The sequence below is a fragment of the Candida pseudojiufengensis genome, assembly GCF_024610245.1.
Source record: "Candida pseudojiufengensis strain CBS 10847 chromosome Unknown scaffold9, whole genome shotgun sequence".
Lineage (NCBI taxonomy): Eukaryota > Fungi > Ascomycota > Pichiomycetes > Serinales > Debaryomycetaceae > Lodderomyces > Lodderomyces pseudojiufengensis.
Genome location: NW_026261525.1, coordinates 87571 through 113331, shown reverse-complemented (window position 1 = coordinate 113331; position 25761 = coordinate 87571). Strand labels below are relative to the sequence as shown.

The following is a 25761-nucleotide window of genomic DNA, read 5'->3' as shown; positions in this document are numbered from 1 at the left end:
AAATTATGAAATTTGATGCTTGCGTTTTGTTCCCAGATATCGCGAGTACAAAAAATCTATACCGAGATTCTATCTGCTCAAAACAAAGTTAATGTCATTCATACCTTCCAATTATGCAGATGTAGAATATACAAATTTAAAACAAGCATTATTATTACATATAATTAGAATTGAAAATATTAGTCAATCAAAATCTCATCAAATAGATGAATGGCAAGAAATATCAGATCCAAATAATGTATCAGTAGATAGATTAAATAAATCAAATAGAATAGTTAGAGAAATAAATATGGAAGATGATACAAATCAACAACAATTAAATTCAACTTTAGCAACTGAACCAAGACTGAAAGATTCATCAATTTATAAATTATTATTAAGAGATAAATTTAATAATTTCATATATGCATATGAATTAGAACCATTAAGATTTTTAAGAAATGAAAATATGAATACACCCATACCTATAAAATTAGGTGGTAGAATTTTAATTAAACCTGGTACAATAATACTGAGAGGTGTTTTAATGTTAGATCATAAAAATTGTGAATATAAAGGATTACATCAAAATGATCAAGAATTAATTAATAATTTAAATGAAAATATTGGAGTTAGAGAAATTGATATATTATCAAATGAAATTGCTTCTTAAGATTATATGAATGCAAATGAATAGTTCAAAATCTTTGGTTTTTTTCAAGCGAAAACACTGCAACTAAAATTAGCCCTGCGATAGAGTTATGGTCATGAATTAAAAATTGGGAATTTAATAAAGAAACAGGTCACATTGGATAGAGGAGAGAAAAAATAACGATCCTAATGGCCAAAATCAGTTTGATGTCTAACAAAAAGTTGAAATATGATGTGTTTTTCGATGCCCCAAAATCCTTCCAAACAGCCAAAATTTTCATTTTTCAACGATTCAGACCTGCAAAAAATTGTAAATTTCAACTAATTCAACACAACTTTTTATTTAAAGTATAAAATTGTAGTCGGATGTTCATGATATGATAATATAAGACTCTGAGTTCATTATAAAGCTACTTTGGATTGATTTTATAGGATGTTGAACAATTTACAGAAATTTTCCATTATTTATTAAATCGACATATAAATCTTTCACACTGCTCTGATTGTTTCCAAGAGCTTTTTCAATTAAATCCCAAGAATTAATCTACAATATGGACTAACTCAATAATAGAAATATTGATTCAATATAAAAGTATTTGCAATAATCGAAAATTTAATCAATATTTCACTGAAAAACACCAACTCGATTTTTCAAGTTACTTTGGTAACGACACTACTTTTACTCTTAACTATTGCGGTACGGTTTTTGAATACTGCAAATAATTGAACCAATTCTTAAATAATTTCTTCAAACCTTTCTACAAAAAATATACATTTTTCAACCACTTTTTAAGAGTTAGTCTATTATGATTACCTACAGTCAAAAGACAAGTTTCCTCAGCTTACTGATTCAAACATGCAATTCCCATTTTACCTCATACTATAATTCATTTCGTGAGAACTGAGTGATCTTGATATCGTTTCAGTTCTCACGAAATGATATTAAGATCACTCAGTTCTCACGAGATGAATTATATAATAGAGCTCGACAACGGTCTCATTGCAGCAGAAAGTCGATTCCAATCTAAAGTTGTATTAAACTTCCTTGGGTACGTTAATTTCATCTTCACATCGGAGCAAATTCTTTCGACAAAACATTGATGGCTACATCTTCATTCATGTTGTCATTGAGATTGGTTATATTCCTTCCATTACTCATTTTCTTAATATCCTTAGTTATTATCTTAATTTCTACAAACCTACCAAAAGATCTATCAAAAAGAAACTACCGTGGTTCCTGATTTCATATAATAAGTTAATATTAGGGATCAGAAACCATGGTAGTATCTAATTAAACAATAACCCATCACATGTAAGAGATTTTTCACAATGAAACAGAAATAGTTAATGGTTTTATAAGACATTGACTTGTTCGTAGTTTTATTATAATCTATTCAGTTTGCTAGAATTAAGTAGCAACGTGTTAAATTTTAACAGCCTTTTTTACATTTTTATACTAGTCTCTATGTTAATCTTGCATCTCAGACCTGACATTTTATTGCCTACTTAACATTAATTAAAAGTGTGACAATTTTCATCAAGAATTACCTATAATATGTCCGAAATGATCTAAACTCTGCCTTGAGATTGGCACCAGTGACTAGTATAAAACCATGAGTATGAATTAATTGATGATGAATGATGGATGATAAATGATGAATGATGAATGATGAATGATAAATGATGAATGATGATGGATGAGAAAAGAATAAACTTTTATATTTCTTAAAAACAACAGAAAAAACAAGACCAGCTTTTTTTCCTATTAAAACTTGAAGTATCAGAATGTAAATCTTCTTCACCATTTTGATTATGATTATTATGGCCATTATTATTATTATTCTGGTTATGATTTATTTGATATTGTGAAGATGATTTTATAAATTTAGAATTTCCATTCATATTATTTGGTGGTGGTTGATTTATAGATTGATAATTTCCATATTTCGATTTTTGATGTCTTGAAAATGATCCATTTCTTGAATCTTTCCCCAATAATGGTTGTTGTGACAGTGGCAGTTGATTGTTTTGATAATATGGGTTATTTTGATGTGTGTATGAATTACTTCTTTGTTTTTGTTGAGGTTGATGTTGTGGTGATGATTGTTGCTGCTGCTGCTGTTGTGGATTCTGCAACTTTCTAGGAGGATGAGGATTACCATAACCATGTAAATTTGCCTTTTTATTCAAAGATGCATCCCAACCTTTACCATTATTTAAATCCATCCAATCATAATGTCCATCCTCCACATATCCTAATGAAAGCATAGCTTTATCCATTAATCCAATTAAATATTTATAATCTGGTTTTTCATCAAATTTTAAATTTCGAACATATGATAAATATTGAGCAAATTGTATTGGTAATCCATAACATAAATCATTTACAGGAGTTGATTGTTTTTTCATTCCAATTTTTTCATATTTTTGTTTATTTGTTGGAGCTTTTAAACCTTGCCATGGTAATGAACCTCTTAAAAAATACATAAATACATGACCTAAACTTTCTAAATCATCTCTTCTTGATTGTTCTCTTCCTAAATGAGTATTTATTGACATATATCTTGCTGTTCCACTTAATGCTTTTTTTTCTCTATATGGTATATGAGTTTTAGTTTTTGGATCTCTATATTGTTTTGCCATTCCAAAATCAACAACAAATATTTGATTAGCTTCTAAAGAATCAGGTCTTCCAATTAAAAAATTATCAGGTTTTATATCTCGATAAATTAGGTTGTGTTCATGAATTGTTTCAACTCTTTGAATCATTTGTTTAGCAACTTGTATTACAGTTTTAACACTAAATTTTCTATTACACCAATCAAATAAATCTTCTAATGATGGACCTAATAAATCAATAATTAATATAGAATGTACACCTTCTTGACCAAAAAAATAAGCTTGAGGAATTCCTTGAGTATTATTTAATATTCTATAAGATCTATATTCATCTCTTAATTGTGGAGCTTCACATTTTCTTGGTTCAAATTTTATTGCAACTTGTTGATTATTTAGTATATTTATACCTTCAAATATAATTCCAAAAGAACCTTCACCTATTTTTTTACCAACTTTATAATGAACTCCCACTATACTTGAAGATTGAGACATTGCATTTGTTATATGAATGGAATTTTGTGTTTCAAAATATTGTTTATGTTATGGAAAGTTTGATATTTTTTGATTGGGAAATAATTACTAAATGAAAAGATAGTGTGATAGGAAAAGTAAGTGGTTCTTTTAACGTGTAATGATTGGTGTTTTTCTCTTCAATTTGATGATCGTATTCTTCCTATTTATCTATATAACACTTCAAGATCAAATTGAAATTGATTATATCTCGATTATATTGATTGTTTATGGTACTATGATTATTGATTTGTTTATGTGAATTTTAAAGTTGATAAAATTGATTGATGTTTTTTTTTTTTTTTTTTTTTTTTTTTTTTTTTTTTTTTTCTTTTTTAATTTTTCTGTGTAATTAAATTTTTCAGCAATCTTAGAGAGACTAGTTGGAGTGAATTGCCTTATTGTTTGTTCAGAGGAATTATGTCTCACTTTAATTCAGTATGGTGTTAGACATGGTTTTAGATGGGGAGATAGACAAATAGATAGAGGTTATGTATCTGTAGAATGAGATATTTTGAATATGTACAATCAGTCAATCTTTTGTTTGTTTCAGAAGAAATTGTGTGGTCTGTCAAACTATTAAACCAAGGTCTTTGAAATCTTACATCATTATCAGAAATAATTTCATCTGGCATACCATGAAGTTTAAAAATATCATCAATAAATAATGCAACTGCTTGTTTTGAAGTCAAAGTTTTCGAACACGGTATAAATTGTGCTTTTTTTGAAAACCTATCAACAACTACCATAATAAAATCTTTTCCATCAACCATTGGTAATCCACCAACAAAACGAATACTAATTGAACTCAATCTTACAACTGGAATCGGTAAAGGTTGTAACAATCTAGAATTTGAACCAGACCTAGGTTTAATAGTTTGACATACCACACAATTTCATAAATATTTGGATTTCCTTCAAAAACTCTACTAACATAATAAGGCCCAAAGTACAAATTGGTTTGTTTGGTTATTTTAAAATTTGATGAAAATATTTTAGCATTACGATGAATTAATACTTTATCTTTAACATTCAAAATCAATTCTTTACGATTTTTATTATATTGCTTCTCAGCTGCAGTTTGTGCATCTAACATATTATGTTTAACTAATTCATTATGAAAATGTAATAATTTCTTAAAACCCATACCATCTTTGGCAGAAAGAGGAACTAAATTAGTTGGTGCATTTTGAAATACTCTTGAATCAATGTTTGGTGGTCGAGGATTAAAACTAATGTCAACTTGAAATGGAGATAATTTTGTTGATTTATTTGGATGGCTATTATATGCAAATTCTACTAAAGGAAGCTTAGGAAGCTTATATAACCAATCCTTATCTGATAAATCAGTGAAAGCTTTTAATAACTGAAGCATTGTTCTATTGGTTCTTTCAGTCTGTCCATCAGTTTGTGGATGATAAGTAGTTGAAAATTATAATGTAGTCTGCATTTCTCTGTTCATCAAAATAGTGTACAACAGGCCACCAATGATCGCTGATCTCGTAGACATAACTATCATAAAGCTCGAATTGATCATAATTTAGTGTTTTTAAAGACAGATTCAATAGGTGGAGAACTGAAAATCTGGTTAGCACCTCCATGATATGCTTACGTTAAGTCTTCTTCTTGAGTATCGTGTTTGTTACTGCTTGTTAAAAATCAATAACAAGCACGATATTAGAGAATACGATTGTCTAATCATATTATTCTCAATCAAAGCTTGTATAAGTTGGTTTTCAAAGGTGTTTTGTATCGCAATAAATTTATACTAAACTACAACAGACGTGAATCAAAAAAAAAATAAACACCAATCTTGATTTAACTTTTTTTACAACCTATACTTAACCGACCCTTATTTATCAAACAAAACCCAATACAAACTAATGACAACGGAGTTTAAACCAAATCAACTAGTCTATGCATATCATGGTCCACTTATATATGAAGCCAAAATCCTAAAAATTAAAAAATCAACAAATGATTTTATAATAAATAATGATTTACAACATGAAACATTAGAACAAAATCCCAAATTTAAACTGGCGAGATGGGGTAATGATCAAACAGTATATTTTTTACATTATCAAGGTTGGAATTCAAAATGGGATGAATGGGTTAGTATTGAAAGAATTATGGAAATTAATGAAGAAACAAAATTTAAAAAATTAGAATTAGATCAATTAACTAAAAAGAAAAGAGTTAAAAAAGATGATACTAATAATAATTCTCAACAAGATTCACTGAAATCAGATAAAAATGGATCATCATCTAAAAAGCAAAAAACAGGATCATCATCATCATCATCAACGAATAATTTAACGTCTTCATCTTCTTCATCATCATCATCAAAACCCACAAAGAAAAATGTTACTATAAATTTACAATTTCCACCAGAATTAAAATATTTACTAGTAAACGATTGGCAATATATAACAAAAGATAAAAAATTAGTAACAATTCCAGTACCAGAAAATAAAAGCATATCCCAAATAATACAAGATTATAAAACTCAAAGAATTAAAAATTTACAAAGACATCAACAACAAATATTAGAAGAAATTTTATTAGGTTTAGAAATATATTTTAATAAATCATTATCATTAATATTATTATATAAATATGAAAATTTACAATATTTAAACTTGTTAAAAGATAATATTATAAATTCAGAAATAAAACAATCAAAAATATATGGTTTAGAACATTTATTAAGATTAATTATTTCATTTCCTGGTTTAATAAGTACAACAACTATGGATTCAATAAGTATTAATATATTAATTTCTGAATTAGAAATTTTATTACAATTTATTAAAGATAATATTTCCAATTATCAAAATGATTATTATTATACAAGCCCTCAATATGATGCATTAGCACGATCCTAAAAAGGAAAATTTCATAAAAGTTTTAAAACTAAGCCGAAGAAATGTTCAGTTTTTAAAACTAATAATAGTATATTATATATATATATATATGTATAAGATGCAAATTCATCTTGAAACAATTTTTGAGTAATTACAAACATGTAGATACGATACAATTATTTTTTTACATCTTTTTCTGAAATTATCAAAATTAAACTAAACTTTTTTGAAAACTCTACTATAAAATGTCAATTTTAGGGTAACTGTTTTTCATATTTGTTAAGTTTTAAGATTGTTCTTCAGTAACTTCAGCTTTCTCTACTTCTTCTTCACCTTCTTCTTCTCCCTCTTCCTCATCATCTTCCTCCTCTTCCTCATCATCATCATCATCATCATCATCATCATTATCCAAAGCATCTAATGCAGCAAATCTATTAATTTGTTGATTTTCTGATCTTTTTGAAGAATCTCTTTGTAAATCAGTTGTTGAATTATTATTACTTACATTAGTAAAAGTATTTTTATCAAAATTACTGTTATGATGTGATCCACTTCTTTCAACTCCTAAACCTCCACTTATATTTGAATTTGATCTACCAAAAGATGGAGATTTTTTAAAAAATGCATTATTATTGTTATTGTTGTTACTACTAAAATTTTGATTTTGATTATGTGATGATGATGATCCAAATCCTGAATCTCTATCTCTACCATAATGCAGACTTGATCTTTCATTCATTCCAATTCCACCACCACCTGAACCACTAGCATATCTTTTTTTATTTTTTTCTTTTTCTAATTTTAATCTATTTATTTCAGCATCTCTATGAATAGCTTCAATAGTTGTTGGTTGAGCTTCACTTTTACCACTGGACCATTTACTTTTTCTTAAATCTTGTAAATCCATTAACATAAATTTAATTCTTGAACTTAATTTTACTTTATCTAATATTATTTGAATATTATCAAATACAATTTTAAGCATTGTTTTTGTTCTTTCATTTGAATCTAATTTTGGTCCAACTGTTTTAATTAATTGTGCTAAATTTTCTAAACTATCTTCACTTGGATCAATTGTATTATTACATTGATCTTTTAAACATACATATATAACTTGATCATTTAACATATTCAAATTATATAAATGACCAATAAATTTAACTAAACCTAATCCTCTTCTTTTTGCTGCTGCCATTGCATAATATTCATCACTCATCATTTCAGGTTCTAATGGTGATCCATCTGGATTTGTTGGTAATTTATCACTCCAACCTTTTTCATATTCTTCTTGACATGTAGCTAATAATACTCTTCTTGCTAATGCACCACCTGATGGATGAGTACCATCTTTTAATGTACTTGTTTCATCAGTAATTTCAGGTAATATATTTTGAGTCATTTTAGCACAAAATTTTGCATACATTTCTGACCAATATGGTTCATCACATGCTTTTTGAAAAGTTAATGAAATTGTTTGTTTTATTGTAGCTGCATCTTTTTCCCATTTAGATTGTTTTGTTATACTTAACATTTCATCTGTTATAGCAGTAAACATTTCTAATGTTAATTTATTTAATAATGATTTTATTTTTCTTTCAACATCATCTTTTTCTAATATGATAGAACCATCTTCTGCATAACGTACTTCTGTTTTAGCTTGTCTTGATTTTGGAACCCATCTATTAGCAGTTTTTTCCAAAGGTTTAACTTCTTCAACGGGTTTTGTTTCTTTTGCAATTTCTTCTTCAGTTTTTTCACGCATTTCTCTTGGGTTCGCACCTCTTTTACTTGGTGCACCACCTTTTCTAGTTGATTTATCTCTTGATGATGTACCTCTTCTTTTTGAACCACTTCTTGAATTTTGTCTACTATTATCAAAATTAGCTTGTGCACCTAATATACCTTTACCACCATGAGGAGCATTAAATCTTGTATTCATAGAACTTGGTTGTCTTTGACCACCTCCTAAATTATTACGTATTGAACCACCATCTCTAGTTGAACCAGATCTTTTAAAACCTCCTGGTCCACCTTGTTGTTGTTGACTTAAATCCATAAATTCATATCTTGTTTTAAAACTTGAATCAATTGGATATTGAACAATTTCACGAAATTGAATTAAAAATTGAGGATCATATCTATATTTTTTAGAAGGTATTTGTTTTGATTCATCAACACCTTTAATATTTTCAGGATAAGTAGTAGATAAAATATCAGTTATAGTATTGATTTTAGTTAATCTTTCTAAGAATTGAGTAATATTAAATTCTGGTGCAGAAGAAGTTGTAGATTCAGTTGAACTGGTGGTTGAATCTTCTGTTTCCTTCGGCTCGATTGTTTGTTCTTCCTGTTTGGATTCCTCACTAGATCCTTGAAGTTCCTTTATTTGAGATTTTGCTTCAAATTCATCTTTTGGTTCTTCAGTTGATTCCTTCTTTGTTTCTTCTTTTAACTCTTCTTTTAACTCTTCTTTTGATTCTTCTCTTGGTTCTTCTTTTGGTTCTTCTTTTGGTTCTACTATTGGTTCTTTTATCTCGCTTTCCTCTTTAGGTTCGTTAACTGTTGAAGTCTCTGATGGTTTTTCCTCTATCTCATCTACGGGGTTTGACTCAAGTGAGGTGGAAGGTGCTGATTTGTTTTCTTCTGGTTTAGGTTCTTCAACTTTCTTTATTTCTTCTTCCTTTTTAGGTTCTTCAACTTTTGGTTGTGGAGTTTCATCTTTGGTTTGTTCCTTCACTGCTGGTTCAGCTGGTTTTTCTTGTTTTTCTTGTTTTTCCTTTGCAGCAGCGGCAGCAGCGGCTCTTTCTCTAATTTTTCTTTTAAACTCTTCAGCAGCAGAAAGTCCTGGTTTAGCAGTTGGAGTTTCTTTAGTTACAACTGGGGAATTATTAGAACTTCTTGATGATGGAACATTAGTTTCACCGGTTGAAGAAGGTGCCTTATTAGTTTCAGTGGCTGGTGTAGTAGTATTTACAGCAGGTGATGCATTTTTCAAAAATGGTGATGCAACTGGAGTAGATGAAGCTGTTTTTTTCTTTTTATCTTCTAAATCAACTGGTTTACCATCTTTTGTAGTCAATTTAACTCTTGCAACTGGTGGAGTCCTCAATTGCTGATGTTGATGTTGTGGAGTAGAACCTGTAGAAGCACCCCCATTTGGTTGTTGTTGAGGTATATATGGTTGAGAAGTTTGTTGAGTAGTATAAGGAATAGGTTGAACATACATTGGAGGATAATAATTATAAGCAGCATACATAGGAGTACCTCCATAAACAAAGTTTCCATATGGTTGTTGTTGTTGTTGTTGACTTTGTTGTTGCTGTTGTTGATGATCTTGTTGAGGATGAGGATAATTCATTTTTGAACTACTATACAGTTTTCTATGACCAGGACCAGTTTGATTATTATTTTGATTATTATTATATTTAGGATTAGTATTTTGATTGAATGAGCCTTGTCTACTATTTGGATAATGTTTATTGCTGTTGTTGTTGTATTGATTTTTATTATTATAGTAATAGCCAGAATTTCCATTATAATTGTTGTACTGTTGTTGCTGTTGTTGTTGTTGTTGATTATAGTTATGAAAATGTTGTTGCTGTTGATGTTGACTAGCCTGACTATAGTTACTAGAATTCAATGAACTTTGAGAATGGTGTTGTTGATGATGATTTTGATAATTTGGTCTTTGATCTAATGATGATGAAGATGATTTATTACTAGATGGTTGATCTTTTAAATCTGGTCTAATTGCAACATTGTTAGCTGTATCAGTCAATGATGAAGTGGATGTAGTTGGTAATGATGATTTATTATCATTTAATGATACATTTTGTTGATTAGATGATTTTTTATCTATATTAGTATCAGACATAATTATTTAAAGAATATATATAGTAATAAGTGAATATTATATATATATACCTGTTTTTGTATATGTCTATCCTTTAAGATTATACTAATACTATACTATTATCCCTTGGGTTAATCTCAAGTGATAAACTATAGTGAATTAAATGATAGTATATATATCAAATAAAAATGGTTGTCACTTTTATAAAAAAGATTTGACCTCTTGATATGTTTCTTTTTTTTATGTAAAAAAAAATTTATCTTTTTTTTTTTTTCACTGTCTCTCTTTAAATTTTATCATTCCTTTTATATGTAGTACTAGTAATACAATACAATAAGTTAATTAAATAGAACCATACATAGTACCACATAAGAGTAAGATGAAGTAAGTTGAATCTGATTTATCTACACATTAGTACACTTTACTATCTTCAACTATCGCTTCAAAAGAATGAAATTTCTCGGTGAGTTTAATAGCAACGTGAAATAAGCTTTCAAAAAGGCTCTATACCTTTTCACGAAACGGTTGAAGAAAGTGCGCGAATCTGGAGCCAAATGCAAAATAAATCAACATACTACGCTAATATTATTACAATCACCATAAATGTCATATCTATATCTACATATTAATACAAAAGAGTCGTTAATTAACCTCTAAATGAACTATAAAACAATCTAATCATTAATGCTAAAATTATTCCAAAAAATGAATATACAATAATACCATCTTTTAATGATTCAACTTGATAACAACTTATTATGATATCTTCACTAGTTTCCTTAGGTTTAGTAATCTTACCTGAACTATTGTCATCACCTGCGTCTTCTTCTTCTTTATTTTCATCATTCATATTATTTTCAATTTCACATAATTTTGGTTGTTCTGATAAACAATATTCTTTTGTACATTCACCACATTTATCTACTTTTGTTATTATAGCTTTAGCTCCATTACATTGACATTTACAATATAATTGATAAGAATTGACCAGTATTAGGGTTGAAATGAATATTATTAGTTGTAGACTTAAAAATTTCATGGTTGGTTGACTTTTTTTGGAGATTAAAGAATGAATTTTATATCTAGGATTAATGCTCTATTTTAATTGAAATTTATAGCATCTTTCTTCTTCTTTTGGAACACCGTTTATGAAATATAACCTAAATGTTTATGATTAGAGTTAGTCGATATTCGTTAGATTTATGAAATCTATTTTTGACAAGCTTCACACGACATTGAGGTTGCGCGTACTGTATATAATTCGATCCATAGTTTAGAATCATTGAAATGAAATATTCAATCGTACCAACTTTGATGGCAATACAACGAACTTAAAGATCATTATTTGGATAACTAATAACACAACCCAAGTCGAAAATTCAATTTATATATAACACTCGCTGTAAATTAAACCACACAAACGCAATATGACCACTGCAATTGATAAACCATATGTTCATGAAGGAGGAATTCGACCATATTATGAACAACAAATACAAAATACAGAAATAGAAATACAACAAACAACACAAAATTTAAGACGTTTAGAAGCTCAAAGAAATAAATTAAATAATAGTGTAAGACAATTAAAAGACGAATTAAGATTATTACAAGAACCTGGATCATTTGTTGGAGAAGTTATAAAAGTAATGGGATTAAAAAAAGTATTAGTTAAAATACATCCTGAAGGAAAATATATTGTTAATATAACAAAAGATATTGATGTTAAAAAATTAACTCCTTCAATAAGAGTATGTTTAAAAGCTGATAGTCATGATTTATATAAAATTTTACCAAATAAAGTAGATCCTTTAGTTTCGTTAATGATGGTTGAAAAAGTTCCAGATTCTACTTATGATATGGTTGGTGGATTAGATAAACAAATAAAAGAAATAAAAGAAGTTATTGAATTACCTGTAAAATATCCAGAATTATTTTCAAGTTTAGGAATTGCTCAACCAAAAGGTGTAATATTATATGGACCACCAGGAACTGGTAAAACTTTATTAGCAAGAGCTGTTGCTCATCATACTGAATGTAAATTTATAAGAGTTTCTGGATCAGAATTAGTTCAAAAATATATTGGAGAAGGTTCAAGAATGGTTAGAGAATTATTTGTAATGGCAAGAGAACATGCACCATCTATAATATTTATGGATGAAATTGATTCAATTGGTTCATCAAGAGTTGAAGGTTCTTCTGGTGGTGATTCAGAAGTTCAAAGAACAATGTTGGAATTATTAAATCAATTAGATGGTTTTGAAAGTTCAAAAGATATAAAAATTATAATGGCAACTAATAGATTAGATATATTAGATCCAGCATTATTAAGACCAGGTAGAATAGATAGAAAAATTGAATTTCCTGCTCCTACATTACAAGCAAGAACAGATATTTTAAAAATTCATTCAAGATCAATGAATTTAACAAGAGGTATAAATTTAAAAAAAATTGCTGAAAAAATGAATGGATGTTCTGGAGCTGATGTAAAAGGTGTTTGTACTGAAGCTGGTATGTATGCTTTAAGAGAAAGAAGAATTCATGTTACTCAAGAAGATTTTGAATTAGCAGTAGCAAAAGTGATGAATAAAAATAATGAAGAAGGTGTTTCTTTACAAAAATTATTTAAATAGTTTTTTAATAGTTATTGTTATATAGAAAGAAGGAACTTTAATGAATAATTGAAAGTAATTAATGTGTAACCATATATGGTTATTGTTTTAAAACCCATAACTCAATCTAAAAAATGTACTGCTGTTCTTTATATTTCTAAGACAAATAAATTTTCAAAAAATTCCCGCTACCTTAAATCGGAAACATCCAAATCTACAAATTACAGCAGATACAGATCACCTTTCTTTAATTAAACTTAAGACCTGGTCAGTCATACAACAACACACTCAATCACACAATTTTATAATGAAAATGAATCTACAGCATTTATTTACCTTTTTCATACTAAACATAGCAGTTGTCCTAACAGCTTCATCTCAAGATATAACATCAAAAATTAAAGATGTAGAAACATTATTTGCAACACAAGGTCCAACATCATCAGTATTACAAGAATTTGATCAAATAATAAATGATATAAGGAACAGCAAAGAGGAATTAAAAGAGTTTGATAGATCATTAGCTCAATTGCTATTTAAAAGAGCATTAATTGAAATTAATTTAAATAAAGAAAATAATGCAATAATAGACTTAAAAGATGTTTTAAAAATTGATCCTTCTTTAAAAACAGCAAGAAATAAATTAATTGACTTGTATATTCATAAAGGAGATGTTGAAAATTTGGAGCATTTAATTAGTAAAGAAAATAATTCACACGTCAAGGAAATTGTAGAATTATATAAATATCATTTAACTCAAGCTCAAACATTTTTAAAACTGCAAAAATATGAAGATGCAATAAATGAATTAAATAATTTATTAATTATAAGTAAATCAAATTATGAAATATATGAATTGTTTTTAAAATTATTATTAGAAATTTATAAAATTAACCCCCAAAAACAAATTAAATTAATAGATGAAGAAATGAATATAAATAAAGTAATAATTCGTGTATTACAAAATCTTTTAAAAATTCAACCAGTTATAAATTTAAAATATTATTCAATATTATCAAAATTTATATTATTTACAGAATTACAATTTGATCAATCTAACAAGATTATAAAAAATTGTTTAAGAATTGATAATGATTTTAAATCTTGTGGAGAAATATCTAAATTTTATTCAAAATTTCAAAATTTTTTAAAAATTTTAGAAAATTATTCAATCTTGAATGGTTATTTATATCCTAATCTTGCTGAAAATGAACAGAATTTTCAATTAGATGATGAAGATTTCGAAAATTATAAATTTAATTTTGAAGAAATTAATCAATTCTTATTCCATGATGAATTAAAATTAAGTAGATTAGAAAAGAAAAATAATTTAAAGATCAAGAACAATTATGAATATTTATTATTAAAGGGTGATGAATTTTTAAAAGAATTTCAATTAGGATCATCACCACCAAATAATTTATTATTTATTCAAGATTTAAATAAAATTTCATGTGAATCTTATATACAAATTGGTTCAACTTCACCAACAATATGTAAAAAATGTAAAAATGATGAAAATCCATTCTTACCTGAATTAATACCTGAAATAGACAAGCTACTAAAACAAAAAAATTATGATAAAGTAGAATCAATAATGCAAAAATTTAGTAAAAATGTTCAAAAGACTTCATTATTTAAAAATCGATTTAAAAAAGTAGAAAGTTATAAACAAAAATTTCAACAAGATAGAATGAGACAACAGCAACAACAGCAACAACAACATCAGCAACAACAACAACAATATTTCAGACAACAACAACAACAACAACAACAATTCAGACAAAATCAACAACCAAAAAAACCAGCTAACGATTATTATAAAATTCTAGATATTCCCAAAGATGCAGATGACAAAACTATTAGAAAAGCATATAGAACACAAACTTTAAAATATCATCCAGATAAATATAAAGGAAAAGATTTAACACCAGAACAAATTGAAAAAAAAATGCAAGATATAAATAAAGCTTATGAAATTTTATCAAATAAAGAATTAAGAGAAAGATTTGACAGAGGTGATGATCCAAATGATCCTTTAACTAATGGTCAAAGTCAACCACAATGGGCTAGTCATCAACAACCTGGTGGTGGAGGATTTGGTGGATTTGGTGGACAAAAATTCCAATTCAATTTTGGTGGTAGTGGTGGTGGTGGTGATTTTTTTCAACAATTTTTTGGAAATATGGGTGGACAAGGTCAAAGAAGTGGTGGAGGTCCTAAATTTAATTCACATCAAAAAGTTAAAATAAAAAAGAACAAAAAGAGAACATAAATAGAATAAACCATGTTGTGTATAAAGAATGAGTACTTACCGATAATCTGTAAAGTAAAAAGCTTTGATTAAGTCCATTCGTTCTAACGCTTTTGCTTTTAATTAAAGCCGTTTAAATAAACGTCTTATGACTCGTAATCTTTAATTCCGTCTAAATTTAAGACTGTGGCAGAAAGTACTCGAATTCTTGACTCGTACGACACGACTCATAAAATATTTAGATAAGATAAAAATCCCGAGCACTAAATAAATTATTTAAGGTAATTACAATTCACCAGCATTAGATTCACGCTAATTCATCAAACTTTATTACATTCGTTCATTCTTTTTTTTAATTTCTTTGGTAAGATGAAAACTTCAACGTTAATTTCCATCTCATTAGCATTAAATTGTATCAATGCATTACCATCTTTTAAAAATTGGAATATTTTAAATAATCAACAAGTATTGATTAATGATGAAGAAACAAATTCTTTAAAAATTAACCAAGAAGTACCACCTTCATATGAAAATTCAGAATCATTCATAATTGAAAATTACATAGATGAAACAAAATATTTAAAATTACCAGAAATTAATTCAACTGAATTACAAAATTTAATTACAAAGGAAAATTTAAAAAACAGAGCTAATGATCTTTATAAAGTTGCTGAAACTTCAATTAAAAAATATAATCATCCAACAAGAGTTATTGGATCACCAGGTCATTGGGCAACAGTAAGATATATAATTTCAGAATTATCAAAATTAGGTGGTTATTATAATATAAAAACTCAAAGTTTTAATGCAACAGATGGTCATGTTGAATCATTTTCATTATTAATTAATGGAATAAAACCAAAAAGTTTATTAGCATTAGCTTTAACTCCTCCAACTCCAAATAAATCTCCAGTAAATGGAAATTTAATATTAGTTAATTCAAATGGTTGTAAAATTGAAGATTATCCATCACAAGCAAAAGACAATATTGTATTAATTAAAAGAGGTGAATGTTCATTCGGTGATAAATCAAGAATTGCTGGTAAATTTGGTGCTTTGGGGGCAATAATTTATGATTCAAATGGTGCAATTCAAGGAACTTTAGGTACTCCAACAGGAGATGAAGTTCCAACATTATCAGTTGATGAAAAAGATGTAAAAGAATATATTGACAAACTAATTCAAGATCCAAATTATAAATTTGAAACTACTTTATATATTGATTCTTATGTTAAAAATATAACTACATTAAATGTTATAGCAGATACTGTGTTTGGAGATCATGATAATATAGTTGGATTAGGAGCTCATTCTGATTCAGTAGCTGCTGGTCCTGGTATAAATGATGATGGATCAGGTACTTTATCATTATTAGAAGTTGCAAAACAATTAACAAAATTTAAAATAAACAATGCTGTAAGATTTGGATTTTATAGTGGTGAAGAAGCTGGATTATTAGGATCATTATATTATTCTGATCATTTATCATCAATTGAAAATTCAAAATTAAGATTATTTATGGATTATGATATGATGGCATCACCAAATTTTGAATATGAAATTTATGATGCAAATAATAAAGATCATCCAAATGGTTCTGGAGATTTAAAAGATTTATATGTAAATTGGTATAAAGATCATGGATTAAATTATACATTTGTACCATTTGATGGTAGATCAGATTATGTTGGTTTTATAAATCATGGTATACCAGCTGGAGGTATTGCAACAGGAGCAGAAGGTGTTAAAAATGCAAAATCAAAAGAAAAATTTGGAGGAGAAATTAATAAATGGTTTGATCCTTGTTATCATCAATTATGTGATGATTTAAATAATGTAAATTATACTGCATGGGAATTAAATACTCAATTAATTGGACATTCTGTTGCTACATATGCTAAATCATTTGATGGATTCCCAAAAAGAAAATTAGATGATAAAGTAATGATTAATAGTATTGATGATGAAAATAAAGAAATGTTTATTAGAAGAGGTCATAATTATATTATATAAATAGATTGAATAGACTATAGAGTAAGATATAATTGTTAAAAATATAAATACATAACACATTGTTTTTCAAGACTTGTACCTTCGTAATAAGACTCTATCTTACTATATAACTTGTAGAAAATTCGATCTTAGCCTTATAGGATAGAAGTTTCTGTTGAATGGGTTAAGTTAAGATCTATTATTGTTGATCATTGAAAACTCCGTTTTTGTGTATTGTTTCACTTTAATGATGTAGTGAACATTAAACAGATAGAACTAACAATTCAATTAGACAAAGTCCTGACCTATTCAACCAGCCATTATACTAAACTAACTTGGAAACTGTATTAAGCAAACATTAGAAAATTTGATTAAGAAATAATTGTATGTTTATATTTTTAAACGTATGTTGTTTTTACATGATCACTACTATAAATTATAAAAAAGAATCTCTCCACTTTAAATTTAATCTTAAGACATCACACGACCTTACACTACTATAAATTACATCCATACATACATATATTAATATATATATTTAAATAGTGTTACATACTCTAGCCCCTTAATTTAATCTATAGTATAAACATTAACATAACAATTTTTACAACCAATAACTGCAATATATAAATAAATCCAATTTGCTCCTCATTCTAAATTTTACAACACTGTTTTTTTACAATTCTTTTTTACAACCAACAATCAAAGTAGTATTAATTTATAAACATATATAGTTAATACTAAATACAAAGTTGATAAATCAACATAACGATTTCAATAATAGTACTTAATTCATATATATAACTTAGTAGGAAAAAGAAAATGGGTAAAAAATCAAAAAAGGCATTTGAATCATTTGATATTAATGAAGTTAAACCATTAGATCATTTAACTGCAGTACCAAAAAGTAGAACATCATCAATTACATCAATTGAAAGTGAAGGTTCAATTTCAAAAATTTTAGAACCAGCAAGTAAAAGAACTTTTGATGATTTAACTGAATTTGAAGCTTATATTTATACTCAAACAATGAGTGGAGATTATGATTATACTCATGCAGTATTAAATTATTATCCTCCTTTTATTTTAAAAGAATGTCAAAATAATTTAGAAAAAATTAAACCAACAAATAATAAAAATTCAAAAAAATTTAAAAGAAATTTACAACATCATATTCAAAAACATTTAATTAAAGATTTAGAAAAATGTTGTGGTTATGAATTAAATTTTGATAAAGGTGAAATTATTGAAACTTCAAATAAATTAATTTGGAAATTTAAAGATGAAAGTGATCATGGTTTTAGTAAAGAAGAAGAAGATTTATATGATAGACATTGGAAATTAGAATTGGAAGTTAGTTGTACTAATGAATCTGCAATGGTTGATGTTGAATATAAATCAATTCCAATTTTATAAATTGTACACCAATTGTCTTGTTTTTATGAAGGTTTTTGCAATCTTCCTTTTTTGCTATATCTAACTACTTTTTGTTGTTTTTATCTAATGCTGAATGTGCTATGAATTTTTTTTTTTGACGAAGTTTTATGAATTGAAGAATGAAGTTTTATGAATTTAATGCTGTCATGTGTGTGCTTACTTTTTTTATATCTTATTTTTAGTTGCTAAATAAAAATTACAAGTTATCTCTAAATTCAGGCTTACCGTAGATACTCCTTTGTTTTCTAATACGACAGACACGGTGCTAGTCTAGATCTACTTGTTTTAAAACTGGTTGATTTGTGGAGTAACCCGCTTACGAAATTACAATCCAATTTACTACTAAATTTTAGACTATTGAGACATACATACAGAATGAGGTATATTTCCTCAAGTAAATGACACTTGAATTTACTGTAATTATCCGTGAATGCTTGTTCAATGTAGTTTATTCAAAGTTTGAAAACTCTAGTACTTCTTTGCACATTTAAGGGCCAAATCTAATGACAGGAGGTGCTATGTTTTTCAATTTTTTTTCAATTTGAAAAAATCAACCCTTCTCAATGTACACTTGTAATTAATGAATCAAATTATTTGATGAAAATTAAATGTATTTTGTATTTACAATTTAGTAGTTGTAAGTAGATTAGCTGATATATCTAGAAGACTATGTCAATTACCGCTTCAACTGAACTTTGGTTCATGAATTAGATTTGGAGCGAGAAATGAAGAGAGAGTTTTTTTTTTTTTTTTTAGAGAGTTTTTTTTTTTTTTTTTTCTTAATAACCTATTTATTAAGTCTTCTATACAATTCACTATATAAATATAAACTAACAATATATTTACTTCAATATAGTACACAAAATAATAAGTGTTTAAAAATTATGAGGATAAAGCCCAGTGGGAAAAACCTCAAGGGGAAAATTTGTTGGAATCTTATGGTAAATTGGTGGAGTATTTTATTGGAAAGACATCAATTTAACAGTATTATCTTTTAAACAAAGATGTTGAGAGTTTGTGCGACCAAAATTCCACCTTTTTCTGCCTCAATATAAGAAGCTACTTCGATCATAATTTCCTACTAAGATTGAGACTAATGAAACACACATATAAAATAAAGTGTTTGTCTTGAAACAAATAACGCCTGAAATTATTGAAGGTATCTAAAAAGACTATTGCAATGTTATTTCTTTGAAGTTTCAAAATTCTTTCAATCATTCGCAAAATTCAAGACCACCGAACGTGAAGGCTCTGGGTGTAAATACCCATTTTTTTTGCTTTTAAAAAATTTTCACTACATAGTTATATAGATAACTTGAACGTTTTTGAATGTCTTTTGTATGGATAATTTGGTCGCATCTGGTCGATTGACAGAGATACTTGGAAGACTTTAAAAAATTCCCGTCCCGACTGAATATTGGTGCAAAAATAGAGGATTGGAACGAAAAAAAAAGAAATTGTGCGACCGAATTCCACCCGTCTCTGTTTAACCATTTGTAATTCATTTTAATTACCACGTTGATCTTTTACCACATATCATATCATTTTTTTGAAGGAATAGAAAGAGCAGCAACGAAGTAGGACTTACATGCTTGGTTTTCATCTCTCTCCAAAACAAAATATACGCTATACTAGAATGAAAAGAAACGAAGTTAAGGATGATCTTTATATACATCTTGATCTAAAGATGTATATAAATCAAAATCTATCTACACATATTAGATTATATTCCTAAGCATCCCTTTTGAAGGCTGTGCTGAAGTTCAATTGACTCTTCCAGATTTGACCAAGCTTCTCATGCAAATTATAGCGTATCATCCACTAATGCAAAAGAACCTCACATTTGCATTCAACTTCAAAGAAGTTTCTATCTCAAAAGTGCAAGTTTGATGAGAAAATTCCACTAGTATATTTCCATATGATTGATGTGGAATCGTTGACCGATGTTAAATCTCTTTATCCTCTAATAAATGCTTGAAAGGTAGACTTTATAAACTCACCTCCGTTACCACTTAAAATTGTTCATAGCAATAATAAAGTATCACTTAAAATTTTTCTTAGTGACAACGGAGGCGAATTCATAATCTCCACACTTCATGCATTTTTGGTTGTTGGTACGGTTGATAGTTGATAATGATATTGGGAGCAAATTTTAATTTTATCGAAAAAATTGAAAAAAATGCAATGCATCACAATTATACTTTTTACCTAAAAGATAAAAATTGACCAAGCCATGTCGTTTTTAAATTTCCACCACCACATATATCAACATGAATATGTTCATCAATTTCATATTTTAATCCAAAATCAAATTCATTATTGAAATGTCTCAATCTTCCACCATAGCTGCAGAAGATGGATATTTAATCTTATACGGTAATAGGAAAAATAAAACCAAATCGATATTACCAAAAAAAAAATTAACTCTTGAAAAGGAACTTCCAAATGGACAAACGATGGAATATCTATAGAACATACTTCGGTTTCTTTCCAAATTTATTAAAAAGAAATGGACTATTCCAAATTGTTTCTTTTTTCTTAAAAAGCTCAACAAGGTCAATGTAAACTGTTTGATTCAAGGTGTTGTATTGCTTCATAAGTAGTAAAGGCTGAATTAAAACAGGTTCACCACACACCAAATTCCAAACACTCTCCCTGCGGACTTTAACTTATTTATAATTAATTCATTTTTGCTCAATTTATACTTTTCCTAACCATGATGTAAAGTATTTTTTGTGAATATCGTTTAAATTTATTAATATGCCCTGTTGTAGTAACATCGAGTCATTAGATGCTTGAACAATCCAGTATTTAACATATCTTCTGTACAGACTTTGTACTTATTTAAAGATATCATAAATATACAGGACACCATTTGGTATCACAAGGTTATTATATACATTTAACAAGGAAGATTCAAATCTTATGAATGAATGTTGAAGTCTGCCACAGAAGATATACCAAAAACTGGATATATTCTAAACCAAATGACTAAAACTTACCACAGCAAGGCATGTATGGAACATTATTATAAGATGTTTTATTTGTCCTATTCCCCACCTTCAAAAAAAATAACTTAAAGTCACCCTAGTTTCCACAAATGCTTGAATTGTTGAATGATTTGTAATAGGTTCTTCTTTCATTCAAATCCTATTTGGTTGATTTCAAAGTTTTGCATGACATTAGTGATGATTATATTGTTAAAAGTATAAGTACTCCATATATAGGCTATTATTCTTCTAGTATTTTTATTGAAATTTGAATCAGTCTCATTATTGATCATAACCATTATAATTTGAATTTTCTAAAATGTGTAGTTTTAAAATAACTTATTCAATTTTTATTTGTTTTGATTTTGATTTTCACATCATCGCGTCTGTTTCCCCTCGAGTATTTTTGATTTAAGCTGTCCGTCTATTCTTTTGATTTCGGGTGTTGATTGTTTGATTGACAATTGTTTAGTCTATTGTTTATTGTTTAGTTAACAATTACTCCACATTTTAAGATCAAAAGATACTACTTATATACAGTACTAATACAATACATGTGATTTATTATTAATACCGTGGAAATTATTATTATGTCAAATTATTTTAAACGCGTCAAATCAAATTTATTAAAAGACTCTTTAAAAAAAAAACTTTTTAATATCAACAAATAAACCCCAGGTTTTATTAACCAGAGTATATCATCAGTTTACTTTAATTTTGATACACCCATCAATTCATTACCAATAGTTGATAGCTACATTCAATTGAGAAAAACAGAGTGTGAGAGAAAATGTCTGATACAGAAGAAATAGCTCATGCTTTAGCAGGAGCAGGTGGAGGTGCATTATCAATGATTGTAACCTATCCATTAGTTACATTATCAACATTAGCACAAACAAAAGCTAAAAAGAAAGAAGAAATTGAATCAAAATTAACAAAAGAACAACAACATAAACTTGAAATTGAAAATTCTAAACTCACCTTCAATGAAAAATTAATTAAAAAATTTCAAAATAATAGTTCATATATTGCAGCAAAAGAAATTATTAAAGAAAAGGGAATATTTGGATTATATTCTGGTTTAGAAAGTGCTATATATGGAATAACATTAACTAATTTTATATATTATTATTTTTATGAATTAACTTCAAATATATTTTTAAAAGCAAATAAAGTTGGAAATAAAAGAAAAACTGGTGGTTTAAGTACTTTTCAAAGTATTATAACTGGTGCTATTGCTGGAGCTATTACATGTATTGGTTCAAATCCATTTTGGGTTGCAAATACAAGAATGATGACTGAAAAAAAATCACAACAACAAAATTTAAAAGAAGGTGAAAAACCAAAATCAAATTCAACTTTTAAAACTATAGTTGAAATTATAGAACAAGATGGTTTTACTACATTATTTGCAGGTGTATTACCAGCATTAGTATTAGTTATAAATCCAATTATACAATATACAATATTTGAACAAATTAAAAACATAATTATATTAAATGGAGGACAAAAATCTTTTACAGCAATAAAAGCATTTTTTATAGGAGCATTTGGTAAATTAATTGCAACAAGTTTAACTTATCCTTATATAACATTGAAATCAAGAATGCATATTAGAAAAAAAAATTTACAAAAAATTGAAGAAGAAAAAGAAGGTAAGCCAATTAACAAAGAAAAAAATTTATCAATGATTCAAGAAATTAAAAAAATCATAAATGAAGAAGGTATTGAAGGGCTTTATGGAGGATTAATTGTAAAATTAATTCAAAGTATTTCTACTGCTGCTTTTTTATTTTATTTTAAAGAAGAATTATTAGTTGGTAGTATTAAATTAGTTGAAATTTTTAAATTATTAAGTTTTAAAAAAAATAATAATAAAGTTATTTCAAATTTTAGTAATTAATGGGATTCAGTAATTGAGTAATTTATTTATCAAAAAATAACAAGACAATATATTGTTGGTAATTTATGAGGTATATAGAATGAAAATTATTTGTTTTCAGTATATAGATCAAATTATATATACTTTTCAATATACTTTTAATAACAAATATATATTAAATCTGTAATGGTGTATAATAATGATATTGCTTATAAATTGATTTTCAGAAGGAAATGCATAATTATAATCAGAATTTAAAACTTTTTGGGATATACGCTATTATTTTCTTGTATCCCTGAGCCAACAATTGTGAAACTTGATGTTACAGCTATACTCATAAGAATATTAAGGTTTAAAAGATTTAAAAACATTCTTTATTACAACAAGGGAGATATCAATGAAGTTATTAATCTAATAGATTAACATAAGTGGTGGAATTAAGCAAATTTTTAGGTAATTGAGATATAAAAAAGAATTTTCAATTCCCATTTTTTTCCGTATTATATCCTTATTTTTAAAATAATCAAATGAACAAATATTTGAAATTAAACTTCTTTTTTATACGTCAATTTCCTAAGAATCTGTATTATTTTTTGACTATTTGAATTGGTAACATCCTGTTGATATTTTAAACGATTTGTTTCGTTTTAATTATTTTTTCCAATGACCTTCAAAAGTTTCTTTTTGATTCAGGGATACTGATCTGATGTTTATTTACTTATTTGGTCTTAAATTTGAATAATTATCTAATACTCAGCTTAATGGATTTGTTGAATAGTAACAAATATATTGGACATAGCTAAACAGCAGATAATTATCAAGATGAAAAATCCAGTATATGCATGATGCCTTCCAAATCTGGTAAAATATTTTCCGTACCTGTTTGAGATGTTAGTAATTTTATGATTTTTAATTTTGATTGATTTTAAAATTCTTCACCTTTGTTAAGTCCGTAAATGAAAACCAACAACCTTCAATATATCACCTAGTTTCTTGTCTAATTCTCCAATCTTTATATGATGTGAAACCTTTGAATTCTAAAAAGTCCTGTTTGAAAACAAATTTTGCAATCCTGGACTAAAACAACCTCCGAACCAGCATGCTTCATTCCCACCGGCATCTTCAGCAACTAACGAATTTACACTAAAGGAAGGGTATATTCCTTATGATTATGCAAATTTTCCATACAGGACACCACAGTTCGGAGGCTATCTCAGTCTAAGATTGCAAAATATGTTTACAAACTAAACTTTTTAAAATCCACGCTAATACATCAACTTCAGATACAATGACCAAAAGACCACTTGAGTTATTACACATGGACGTAGCCGGTCAGTACCAAGTAACAGATATAATTGGTTACTCACTATTGTTGAGGAATGTTGATAATTTTAGTTAATTTAAATTTGGAGTTGTAAGGTACAAACTTTCGATGCTGAATTCCTTTTTTTTTTGAATATTCATCAAATATCCTGTTAACAAATATGTACCAATATCCGACATTATAAACGAAAACCACCCAATTCTTTGCAGCGAACATTTTCTCAGCTTATGCTCAGCTTATGGTATTTGTTAGATCAGTCACTTCTTGGTTTCTTGATTGTTGTAATAAAGAATGAAATTTATCTTCTAAATCCTTTAATCTCCTTAACATTCCCAGAAAATACTGGTGTTTACATCAATCAACACACCTTCTTACCCATCAGACATTTTTGATACTACTACTTTGGTAAAATCTTTTATAGTCTTCTCTTTAGATCATAGCTTAGCGAAAATACGCTTATTAATGTATAATATAAAATAGGTAGAGTTGAATACTTGTTGAATTAGTAATAATTAATTTTAGTGCGAAAAGTAACAAAAACTACCAAAAGCGCAATTTTACAAAATAGGTTACAAAACCAAAACGAAATCTCGTATAATGAAACTTTTAATTTTAATTACCGGATGTTTTTTGAAGAAAATATATTTATTAAATAGCCGATTTATTGGTAAAAGGTCAATCTACGCTCGTTACTACATTATGTAGTCTAAAACTGGATAACAAATTTGAGTTAGCAAGCTAAGATCTTAATGAATGTGTCAATATTTTGTTTCCGTATCAACAGGACATTT

General features: G+C 27.3%; 10 protein-coding genes across 10 annotated transcripts; 7 read left to right on the top strand and 3 right to left on the bottom strand. All coding sequences in view use genetic code 12, as the record gives it.

Annotated features, from left to right (window-relative positions):
- Positions 1–91: 91 nt before the first annotated feature.
- NCE4 (Nce4p) lies at positions 92–652 on the top strand (the record flags this gene model as incomplete). The annotated part of the gene is made up of 1 exon (XM_051755972.1): positions 92–652. One exon carries the CDS (start codon positions 92–94, stop codon positions 650–652), a length of 561 nt encoding a protein of 186 aa, XP_051615711.1.
- Positions 653–2199: 1547 nt separating this feature from the next.
- Positions 2200–5134, bottom strand: KGF55_001399 (casein kinase; the record flags this gene model as incomplete). Its single annotated transcript, XM_051755971.1, has 4 exons — positions 2200–2210; positions 2376–3724; positions 4345–4491; positions 4647–5134. The coding sequence occupies 4 exons, from the start codon at positions 5132–5134 to the stop codon at positions 2200–2202; spliced, it is 1995 nt and encodes a 664-aa protein (XP_051615710.1).
- A 508-nt stretch (positions 5135–5642) lies between these two features.
- Positions 5643–6647, top strand: EAF3 (Eaf3p; the record flags this gene model as incomplete). Its single annotated transcript, XM_051755970.1, has 1 exon — positions 5643–6647. One exon carries the CDS (start codon positions 5643–5645, stop codon positions 6645–6647), a length of 1005 nt encoding a protein of 334 aa, XP_051615709.1.
- Positions 6648–6912: 265 nt separating this feature from the next.
- Positions 6913–10500, bottom strand: TIF4631 (translation initiation factor eIF4G; the record flags this gene model as incomplete). The annotated part of the gene is made up of 1 exon (XM_051755969.1): positions 6913–10500. The coding sequence occupies one exon, from the start codon at positions 10498–10500 to the stop codon at positions 6913–6915; it is 3588 nt and encodes a 1195-aa protein (XP_051615708.1).
- A 625-nt stretch (positions 10501–11125) lies between these two features.
- KGF55_001396 (uncharacterized protein) lies at positions 11126–11518 on the bottom strand (the record flags this gene model as incomplete). Its single annotated transcript, XM_051755966.1, has 1 exon — positions 11126–11518. The coding sequence occupies one exon, from the start codon at positions 11516–11518 to the stop codon at positions 11126–11128; it is 393 nt and encodes a 130-aa protein (XP_051615707.1).
- A 388-nt stretch (positions 11519–11906) lies between these two features.
- On the top strand, positions 11907–13112 carry RPT6 (proteasome regulatory particle base subunit; the record flags this gene model as incomplete). Its single annotated transcript, XM_051755965.1, has 1 exon — positions 11907–13112. The coding sequence occupies one exon, from the start codon at positions 11907–11909 to the stop codon at positions 13110–13112; it is 1206 nt and encodes a 401-aa protein (XP_051615706.1).
- A 286-nt stretch (positions 13113–13398) lies between these two features.
- On the top strand, positions 13399–15366 carry JEM1 (Jem1p; the record flags this gene model as incomplete). Its single annotated transcript, XM_051755964.1, has 1 exon — positions 13399–15366. One exon carries the CDS (start codon positions 13399–13401, stop codon positions 15364–15366), a length of 1968 nt encoding a protein of 655 aa, XP_051615705.1.
- A 348-nt stretch (positions 15367–15714) lies between these two features.
- On the top strand, positions 15715–17358 carry APE3 (Ape3p; the record flags this gene model as incomplete). The annotated part of the gene is made up of 1 exon (XM_051755963.1): positions 15715–17358. The coding sequence occupies one exon, from the start codon at positions 15715–15717 to the stop codon at positions 17356–17358; it is 1644 nt and encodes a 547-aa protein (XP_051615704.1).
- Positions 17359–18159: 801 nt separating this feature from the next.
- On the top strand, positions 18160–18753 carry UCF1 (Ucf1p; the record flags this gene model as incomplete). The annotated part of the gene is made up of 1 exon (XM_051755962.1): positions 18160–18753. The coding sequence occupies one exon, from the start codon at positions 18160–18162 to the stop codon at positions 18751–18753; it is 594 nt and encodes a 197-aa protein (XP_051615703.1).
- A 3801-nt stretch (positions 18754–22554) lies between these two features.
- Positions 22555–23667, top strand: KGF55_001391 (uncharacterized protein; the record flags this gene model as incomplete). Its single annotated transcript, XM_051755961.1, has 1 exon — positions 22555–23667. The coding sequence occupies one exon, from the start codon at positions 22555–22557 to the stop codon at positions 23665–23667; it is 1113 nt and encodes a 370-aa protein (XP_051615702.1).
- Between the last annotated feature and the right edge of the window lie 2094 nt (positions 23668–25761).